General features: G+C 35.9%; 1 protein-coding gene across 4 annotated transcripts in view; it reads left to right on the top strand.

The window, feature by feature from the left end:
- The window catches only part of adgrl1a (adhesion G protein-coupled receptor L1a), a 377800-nt gene that overhangs the window by 306928 nt on the left and 59967 nt on the right, over positions 1–10905 (top strand). For all 4 annotated transcript variants that reach the window (XM_068219411.2, XM_068219413.2, XM_021474721.3 and 1 more), the window contains 6 exons: positions 220–323; positions 2474–2659; positions 4467–4505; positions 6692–6872; positions 8489–8611; positions 9192–9397. In XM_068219411.2, the coding sequence (XP_068075512.1) occupies positions 220–323; positions 2474–2659; positions 4467–4505; positions 6692–6872; positions 8489–8611; positions 9192–9397 (839 nt within the window). The remainder of the gene's footprint in view (positions 1–219; positions 324–2473; positions 2660–4466; positions 4506–6691; positions 6873–8488; positions 8612–9191; positions 9398–10905) is intronic.

Here is a 10905-nt window from a genome sequence, read left to right as displayed (position 1 = left end):
ATTTAAAGAGTCAATTCTTTTGAAGCCCTGTTCAAATTAATCTTCAATTCCTGGCAAGCTAATTTGCTACAATATGTTTCGCTCTGTCTTCATGTTTCAGATGAGATTACGTCAAACATCGTATGTAAAATGCACATTACCAAGCATTCATAGGACCGTTAAGTGTGTCGTTATTTATGCTGACTGTAAATATTCAGGCATCTGGTCTTCTGTTTCCAGGCATCGCCTCTTTCCAGTGTCTGTCGTCTCCTGTGCTGTGGAACCCGCGCGGTCCTGATCTTAGTAACTGCACCTCGCCGTGGGTCAACCAAGTGGCCCAGAAGGTGAGATCACTAAAAAAAAAGTTAACACTTGCTCCGAGCCCTTATTTTCTGTCCTGCCGCTGTACCGCTACCTCAGCTATTATCATTCCGGCCTCAGCTCACATTACAGCACACAGGTCATTCCTCTGACATGATTTAGAACAAAATCTCTCTATTCAATCTATTTCTATAAAAGAGTTTAAAAGCATCTCGGGTCAAAGTCACACTGCACTTACACATCAAGGACTGCTGGTTTCGCTTTTCATAAACACTACAGTACAGTAGTGCAAAAGTTGCAGTTTTGTTTGTTTGTTTAAAAGGCAAAGTTCAACCAAAATTTATTCTTTACTCATTATTTACTCATCCTCAAGTGTTTCCAAATCTTTAAGAGCATTTTTTTTTTTTTCTGCACAGAAGAAGATATTTTAAAGAAAGCCGAAAACCTGTTACTGTTGACTTCCATATAGTAGGAAAAAAACAAACACTGTGGAAGTCAATAGTTACAAGCACATTGGTTCATTCTGAAAACGTATCCAAATATATAATTCTGGAGATTGCGAATTACAGGTATTTAGCCCGAGGAACGTATGGCTGCATTTCCTTTTTAAAACAAACACTACGGGGCGGTATGATGCCGTTCCTTTTCATGCTTACCAGCTGACTGCTTACCTTAGTGTGACCGGCTTTTCTGCTGTTACCAGCATTTACTAATGTTTGTTAATGTATAGTTGATGCTTAACAAATAATGAATTGACTAGATGCTAATGCTTAGTAAATGATTCATAGTGTGTAGTTATTATAAATTGTTACCAAACAATTTAATTGAATCATAGCAATGGACAACTGTAAAATAATTCAGTGTCAATTTGAAGAATTAAACTTTATCTTTGCACAAAAGTTCCTTGCATGTCAGTGCAAACTTTTTCATTATTTTGTGTGTGTGTGTGTGTGTGTGTGTGTGTGTGTGTGTGTGTGTGTGTGTGTGTGTGTGTAGAGACAATGTAATCTTCAAACAGCTTTAACAAAAATATAGTTGTTCGGTACTACAATTTGGGAAGTATTCTCAGATACTCTACATATACTGTCCATTTGGCAGCAATGTTCTACTATAAAAGTGCAAATTTTGATTTGGCAGGAATTAAAACGTGTGCTTATAATGATTTATAATGATATAGTAATGTATAATAATACAATACAAAAGTAATTTGTTATGTCAAATATAGTTTTAAGTGTCCCTAATGTTAACTTTGTGACAAATTTACAGCTCGCTGTTAAGGTTTGACCAATATATATATATATATATATATATATATATATATATATATATATATATATATATATATATATATATATATATATATATATAAATCACTTCGGCAACATCATTGAATTTTTACAAAGACATCAGGCATCAGGCTCTTAACAGAGGCATCCCTCAACACATTTCCATTGTGGTCTGAATTCTTTGCAGCATGTTTCTCTATTTGCATGTGTTGTCAAACTAATGAAGATGCTTTCTCAATGTTTTAGCGCTTCACCATTTACTTGCAGAATTCCAGCCTCTGCTTGTGCATTTGCATTGGCTTTGTATGTAATCTACTCACACAAATACTTGTGTTGTGCACCCGACATAAGACATTAATAATAACATTTAAAAACGTTTCTGTTTGTTTCAGGGGAAGTTTAAAGAGAACTGTTTGTTGCCTTGGCAAAGAAATGACATTTAAAAGTTCACATTAGACTCACATTAAATTCAGAAGATGTCTGAAACAAAAGACATTCTAACAGCATGATTTTGAACATCGCGAAATATGGTGATCCCATAGTGAACCTTGATGCACCTCATAAGCCCAGTGGTACTGTATATGAGCTTTTTCTCCAGCTAAATGTTAAGTGACAAATTCACTGAGGCAATTACAGTCTATGTTTCTGCTTTCAAGTCTTCGAGTGAGTAATTTTATCATGTTTCATCCTTTGGTTTCTCTTTCGTTTTTTTATTCAGTTTTTTTTTCTTCTATTTTGTAATAGCTTGATTTAGAGAGTCATTAAAGATTTGCTGTCTTTTGTCTCTGCGTCTCGCAGAATAAAACCAGAAACCCCCGGCTCACTCCCCCACAGCGCACGGTAGGGGTCTGAGCTTTACAGACTAGTGTGTGTGTGTATGTGCGCAGATAAAGAGCGGAGAGAACGCTGCAAACATCGCCGCTGAGCTGGTGAACCACACGCAGGGCCGCATTCACGCCGGTGATGTCAGTTCCTCTGTCAGACTCATCGAGCAGCTATTGGATATATTAGACGCACAGCTGCAAGCTCTCAGACCCGGGAATAAGGAATCGGCTGCCAGGAACTACAATAAGGTGACACATGCACACACACACACACACACTTGCCCTTTAAACAAACCCTTCATGTTCTGTTCGCTGCCACATCAGTGAACAGGAGCACCCTCAAACTCACAGCACTTACATCAATGACTTGAATACAGGATCGGCTTACACCTGCCACTTTTTTTTTTTTCTCTTGAGCAGTTCCTCACTACTTACACTCTCTGTACTGATTGTTTTGAATGTTGTGTTTTATAATGATTCAAATGATTCAGGGGGGCAAATTATTCTGATTTTATCTGTATATGTACAAAAGTTTAACATTGAATGGGGTCAAATTGATGGTTGATGGTAATGTGAGGGTTAACAAAGAAAGTTAGGCTAAAGGAACACTCACCTAGTGGTAAACGATGAGTTTTACTATTTTTAAATACCATTCAGCCGATCTCCAGGTTTGGCAGGAGCACTTTTAGCTTAGCTTAGCATAGATCATTGAGTCAGATTAGACCATTAGCATTTTAAAAATGACCAAATCATGATCATGTAAAGCTTGCTGCTAAATTAAATAATAGTCTTTATATAGATAAACACAAATACTTAACATAATAACATAATATAAAATAAAGTGGGGCAAGATGGGAATTACAGTTGAAGTCAGAATTATTGTAATTATTATTATTATTATCAATTTTTTTCTTTTTTTATTTATTTATTTATTATTTATTTATTTTAATTTTTTTGCCTTTTTAAATATTTCCCAATGGACATTTAACAGAGCAAAAAAAAAAAAAAAAAAAAAAAAATATATATATATATATATATATATATATATATATATATATATATATATATATATATATATATATATATTTTTTTTTTTTTTTTTTTTTTTTTTTTTTCTTTTGGAGAAAGTCTTATTTCTTTTATTTCGCCTAAAATAAAAGCAGTTTAAACACCATTTTAAGGTCATTATGTCATGCCTGAAATCCTGCAACTGTAGTTCATATCCATATTGGTATAGAAAAAGAAAATGTATATTGTATGCTTTATTTACATTTTTTGACAACATGAAGTGAATGTGTTATCTTCCTAAATGTTAAAAGTATTTGGTAGAATTATCATGGCTTTAATCATAATAACAAAATTACTTTAAATACTAATATATGTAGTTTAGAACAAGTATTCAAACAGTTATGAATACTTAACTCAAACTAATTTCTACAAATCTTGTAAATTGGAAAAAAAGGGTTAATTGTCTGTATGTAGATAAAACATATACTTAAAATAATAGAAAATAAAGTGGGGCAAAATGTGTATATGTACAGTTGAAATCAGAATTATTAGCCTCTCTTTGCTTTTTTTTCTCTTTTTAAAATACTTTCCAAATGACGTTTAACAGAGCAAGGACATGTTCACAGTATGTCTGATAATATTTTTTTCTTCTGGAGAAAGTCGTATTTGTTTAATTTCAACTAAAATAAAAGCAGTTTTACATTTTTTAAACTCCATTTTAAGGTCAAAATTATTGATCAAACTGATGATAAACCTTAATAAGGATAGGGTTAAAGGCATATTTCACCCAGAAATGAAATTTAGTCATCATTTATTCACCATTTAATTTATTCAACAAATAACAACAAACGAGTGAATGAATAAGTGAGTAAATGAATGAATGAATGAATTAATTAATTAATGCCATAGTTATAATCTCTGATTGTAAAATGTACTGCTGTAGTTATTGTTTACGTTATGGTAAGTTAATTGGATTCTGAATGAGCTTGGCTCCTCAACAGTACATGAATAGATGTGTAAGTGAAGTCTGTGTGCTTGTGTGTTGCAGTGGCAGAAGAGAGAGAGGACCTGCCGGGCTTATGTTCAGGTATTGTGCGGTGTTATCAGTATGAGTTCACCTCTCATATCTCTTCTCTTCTCATCCTCACCACGTTACACTGCGCACATTTACTGATGTGTGATTTCTATCCGCACTCCACTCGCAGCACTTCATCACAGCACTTTCCAGGAAGCCTGTGTATAATATGCAATACAGAGATACTGCAATGCATTTCATAATGTTCTTATAATACATCTGGGCTGCTCAGCGATGGTCCTGAAGGGCCACTGTGCTTGTGCTTTAACATATATATGAGATGAATCATAAGATGTATTGTTAGTTGCAGTGTACTTCTTGCATTTATGTTTTATTAACCCTTAACCTACACATTAAACACCTAATTGAGGCTTATGGTTAGGTTTAAGGGCAGGTTTATTAATATCAGCAGGTTCAAAGGTTGTTTCAATGTTATAATATGTTTATTAAGATTATTGTTTGGATAAGGTTAATGTGAAAATGGATGGATTATGGGTTACGGGTGATACAAGGTTAGGATTAAAAGGATAATTCCCCCCAAAAATTTAAATTTGCTCATCATTTATTCACCCTTTACTTGTTTTAAACCTTTATGGGTTTCTTTCTTCTGCTAAACAAAGAAGAAGAGTTTTTTTTATTAAAAAAATGCTGGAAATCTACGCAGACCTGGAAGGGACGTGATGGTGGGTTGATCGTCGCCCTTCATATGCAACCTCTGAATCAGTGAATGCATGTATATGGATGCGCTCCGTATGATAAACATATCCCAGATCAGCTAATTTTATAAACATGGTAGGTTTAAGGATTGGTCATAAGGTTATGGGTGGGATAAGGTTAAGGCTATGTTCAGATTTAATTTAATGGGTTTACATGTGTGTTAAAGAGTTACGGGTTGAATACGATTAGGCTTACGGACAGGTTTAGGGATTTAGATAAGGGTTTAGGTTCAAGCTCAATTAAATGGGTAGATATACATGTTTGTTAAGGAGTTATGGGTTGAATGAGATTAGGGTTATGGACTGGTCTAAGGAAATGGGTAGGTTTTAAGGGTTGGTTAAAAGGTTAGGGGTGGTATAGGGTTAGGTTTAGGTTCAGGTTTACACTTTGTTTAGGGTTATGAAGAAAGTGAAGTGACTTTTTAGGAAAGTGAAGTCTAAGTGCCTGAGGCTGAAAGCTAGATCTCAGTGAAGACTCCATGACCACCACAGCAGCTGCTAAGAATACGGCCTGGTTCAGGATATGGAAACTTTGGGATCATCTTGTCGTTGATCTTGGATTAAACCAGTAACACTGCAGAGTCTCTGAGGGCCTCGGGATTAGTATCCCCAGGTGGAAATGGAAAATAAAGACAATAATTAGCGCAGCTGCTGTTCATGGTGTAAATAAACAAAATGTAGAAACGTGTGGAGCACATTTATGCATCATACTGCTAATTGATGCACTGAGTGTATGCTTTACTAAAAAGATAGCTCTTTAATCTAGTTTTGAACTGGGAGAGTGTGTCTGAGCCTCTGACGTTATCAGGAAGGCTATTCCAGAGTTAAGGGGCCATTATTGAGAAGGCTCAACCTCCTTTACTCGACTTTGCTAGTCTAGGTACTACCAGAAGCCCTGAGTTTTGAGATCTTAAAGAGCATTTTGGATTGTAGCGAGTTGAGGGTTAAGGATGAAAGTCTTTATACTGCCATCTATGTGCTGAAAATAAATTTGATAAGGTTTTATTGTAGAGTAACATATGCAGTGGGGCTGGATGTTTATTTTGATTGCATGAGGTTTTAACATGCCACCATGAACTATTAAAATATATTTTATTGGTGGTTACTTTTAATGAATAGATATAATCCATTACAGCATGGCATTATGGCTGCATTCATAATGCGCAACATATACAGGCATCATAGAAAGTGCCATCCATATTTTTTTATTGCATATGCCTACCACAAATGAATTTTAACTGCAGCTGGTTGGTTTTCCGTCTGTTGTGTGTGCGTGTGAATGTGAGCGAGAGGTATACAGTAGCAATGATGATACTGTACATCTCGCCCAAGGCTTTCTTTCAGCGCTTGTGTCATTTATAATGGATTATAAGAGGTTGCTCCTTAGTAGAAATACATTTGAGTCATTACATAAGATCACAGATGTGACAGTCGGCTGGTCTTTGATGTGAAGTGTGAGTTTATGTTTGCGTGTGTGTGCAGGCGGTTGTGCAGACGGTGGATAATCTTCTGCGAGCCGAGGCGTTGGAGTCGTGGCAGGACATGAACAGTACGGAGCAGGCACACACTGCCACCATGCTGCTGGACGTCATGGAGAAAGGAGCCTTCCTGCTGGCCAACAATATGTACAACAATCACTTCTCAGACCATGCTGCAAATGTCGGTGAGTTTGTGTTGAGCAGAAACTACAAAATCAATTGATGCTTTTATATTATAATGTCAACATTTTAAGATTGTGGTTTGTCCAGTAACAAAAAACAAAATAAATATATAAATAAATAGAAACAAAAATTAAATAAATTAATAATAAAAAGATTTATCTGTCTATCAGATATATTAGTGTGATTTAATATGACTGTGTTTATGTTGTTGCACATTCTCCTCACAAGATTCTCAGTCAAGTAAACAATATGCTGGATTGTTGTCTGTGCATTCAATGACTTGGGGAGTCTGGTTTATTGTAGGGAATGTTTCATATTCTTATTAATATTCGTATTATTCCCCAATTCATATTAAGATTTAATTTTTACTTTATAATTAAACTCATCTTTTTTTTCCATCTTTTTTTTTCTTCAAAATAAAAAAATACAACACATTAACTATACACTAAATTATTTAAGTATCACTGAGTATATTACAGTTTTAGCTTGAATTGTAGTTCTTTTATTTAGCTTTAACATGTTTTTTTTTTTTCCTTTGTGTCATTGAATACTGTAATTAATAATAGTATTAGTAGTTTTTTTTTTAACCAGCGCATGCTCATTGTGAAAATGTACGCCATATACATTTCTGGAGATCACAAATTATGTAGCCAGAAGTATGTATTGCACTACATAACAATGTTTAGTCGAACGGTGTGCTTTTTATTACAGCCTTACCCCGTTAATACAACATAACATAGGCATGTGTGACTCTCATTGAAGGCGTCACTTACAGTGGCAGTAGAACACAAAACATATAACCTTTATACCCTAATAATAACATCATCACATCTTTCCACCCTAAAAGTTTTCACACCTCCACATGTATGACAGCATTTTGTCTTTAAAACGAAGGCTACAGGGCGTTATGATGCCGCCGGCAGCTTCTGTTTATTTTCACGCTACCGGATTACCGCTTACCTCCATGTGGACAGCTTTTCCGCTGTTACCATTTTGCTCAGTAGCTCACCATATGGACTTGAGACACAGAGAGGAGTTGACCTGCGACGACGGGGTTAGAGTCCGACAAAGAACTGTTCCAGAAAGATGGTAAAGCAACAACAAAAGGCAAAAAATAAAATAAACAAGTAAATGAGCAACCGTTGCATAGGCAGTATAGGCAAATGCTACGGGTGCTGTACATCTAGGGGGGCGCCAGAAATGGGGAAGGGTGGAGTGTAACTTTCACTATTCTTAAAACTAGTTGATATTATGACTTATAAGATAATATGACCTAATAGATAATTTTTTGACGTTTTCCCAGCTTGTAGTAGTCGATCAAAAAGCTATTAAGTTTCCTATGAGTACATTTACACTAGCAGTGGAATTTACTGAGATTTGACCAGGCGCCACCTGGTCCTGCCTAGGAAATCCTGCCTAGGGCGCCAAATTGGTTTGGGCTAGGCCTGGTCGCATATCTAGTTTATTGTAAAGAAGGTTTGAAGATCCACTGAAGATTTCATTTCCATGTAAGATCAATACAAAATTGATCTAAAAAATCCAAATCGATAGCTGTATTGTAATCTTTGAAGTATTTTTGCAGTGCTTTTATCTTCAGTTTCTCAATGTTTGTGTTCAGATTTGGAGGTGCGAGTGCTGAACACAGAGACGGATTCTCAGGATTTGTCATTTCCTCAAAGCGGCCCCAGCGACAGCAGCATTCAGCTTTCAGCCTCCACCTTCAAGCAGTACAGTCGTAACGGTGCGTTATTTTTTGTATTATTGTATTGAATTTGATCATGATTTGATGTAAATTTGTCATTTGATTACTTTGATACACTGCAGTCCCACCACAGCCAAGACAAAGTTATCAGTTGATTATGATAAACCTAATCTGATTAACAAAAAGCGCTGAGATCATTTCTTCCCTGATGGTTTCTTAACGGCGCTCTTAATCGAACAGCCCAAGAGGCGACTAGATTACTATCATTTTCAGGGCAATCTCAGCGCACTTTTCTCTCCTACATCTTATCCCTCCATCATCTCCTAAAATCTCCCATGTCTTTTTGAAGCTCGTCGCCGTGTTTCGGATGAGGCGGGGGATTGAGATTAGTATGATTGAAACAAACGCACATGAAAAATTCATACTGAAGGAGCGAGCGAGCACTGAAGGGATGAATGTTCGCTTGCCCTTCATATTAAAATGCCTTCATCCCACTGTCGCTCACTTCAACCCCACTTCCTGGCCAATTTGTTTTAACCTTCACTAAACTCACTCCTTTTTCCTTAGTTGTTATTCATATCCTTCTGCCACTAAATAACTGTTGCATTTCTCCACGCAGGCCAGGTGAAAGTGGTCTTCGTTCTCTATAAGAACCTGGGCTCCTTTCTTTCCACTGAAAACGCCACGGTGAAGATGGAGATGGAGGCGGGGATTGGTGGGCGGGGCTTGGCGGTGAATTCACACGTCATCGCTGCGTCTATCAATAAGGAATCCAGTCGAGTGTTTCTGACCGAGCCTGTGGTGTTCACACTTAGGCATTTACAGGTGAGTAAAACAAACAAGAAAACTATTCAACTATTTTGCCATAATAATAATTCTAACATTTTAGCTTAAATAACAATTCACACCTGTTACTACTGGCTTATTACCAGCGTGTTGTTAAGATATTACCTGTTTATTAGATTATACCTTTTAATAAATAGCTAATAAGTAATTTACTGAGCTAAATCTTTGGATTAATTTATTGACTGAGTGATGACTGACTGACTGATATATTATTAAATATTATGTATGAGTGTAATGTGCGTGTTACTGTATGCTTCCCTAATGTCTATCACAGTGACTCTTAGGCCCAATCCCAATTCTATTTTTGTACCCCTTGAAACAGAGTGTGAAGGGGAAGGGCTTCAAAATCTACCCCTAAGAAATGGGACAGCACCTGTACACATCACTGAGATCTCTTGCTTCATATGAGATCAGACAATCGCGACTGCTGTAGTTATTCCAGTTGTGTTATTTTTTGGTATTTCTCTTCAGGAAATCACTAAAGGCATATAACATGTTATCATAGCGATGTTATGTGGCAATAAGCTCGTAATTGTACTGCGCATATACACAGTGGCCATATTCATCTATGTAAACACACAAAAACAACAAAAACATTATAGCAGACACTGTAAAAGGGAGGGACACGGCTGTACAGGAGTTATCATTAGGAGTTTGCTGGCTTTTTTTTTTTGTAATTGCATGTGTTTTCATAAAATACAGCACGTTAAATTTTCTTGGTCACCGTAGTTTTTGTATATGAACTCTTTAAATTATATTGGACTGATTGGACACTAACGACTGATGCTGAAGTAATGACTGTAGTGATGATGCGGAAAATTCAGCTGTAAATCAGAAAGAAATCAAAACAAATTGTAAAAACATTTTACCATTTTGGTGTACATACTTTACAGTATGTACGTTTGATCATTTAAATGCTTTCTAATGTCGCAGTCACTGGTCTCAAGCCACAAGATATTATTTCCAGGTTAGTGTTCACCAAACTTGAACTGTGCAATGCAGCAAACTGCGAAACTTGTCACACCAGCTTGAATTTTCGGTCTGCTGCATTCACATGCAAATTAATGGAAGTTTATGGGGTGAAAAGTCCAGTGTGACCGCGGCTTTAGTAAGCATACACATGTAACAAAATGCATGGTTCCATACAACACATTAATGTTGTCCCAACTCAAGTTAACTTGTCAACAAATGTAAGTGAATTGAATATAAAACAATCAAGTTGACCCAAAAACATTTCAAGAATTGTGTTATTTCAGCTCATTAAAAAAAAATAAATAAATAAAAAACAAATAGTTTGTTAAAGCAGCAAACAAATTTGTTTGAGTGTTCCCTTAAAAACATTGTACACACTTAAACTATAACCAGCGAACCCATTTATTTTTTTCATGAACTATAGGATTCAAAACTGACCTATATTCTACTTTTCAATCTATTAACTTACCAACTTAATTATTTACCCTAAACTTACCAAAGCCACGAAAGTCTGT

The sequence above is a fragment of the Danio rerio genome, chromosome 3, assembly GCF_049306965.1.
Source record: "Danio rerio strain Tuebingen ecotype United States chromosome 3, GRCz12tu, whole genome shotgun sequence".
Classification (NCBI taxonomy): Eukaryota; Metazoa; Chordata; class Actinopteri; order Cypriniformes; family Danionidae; genus Danio; species Danio rerio.
Note: the sequence above shows the minus strand (reverse complement) of the source record. Positions and strands in the feature narration are given on the sequence as shown.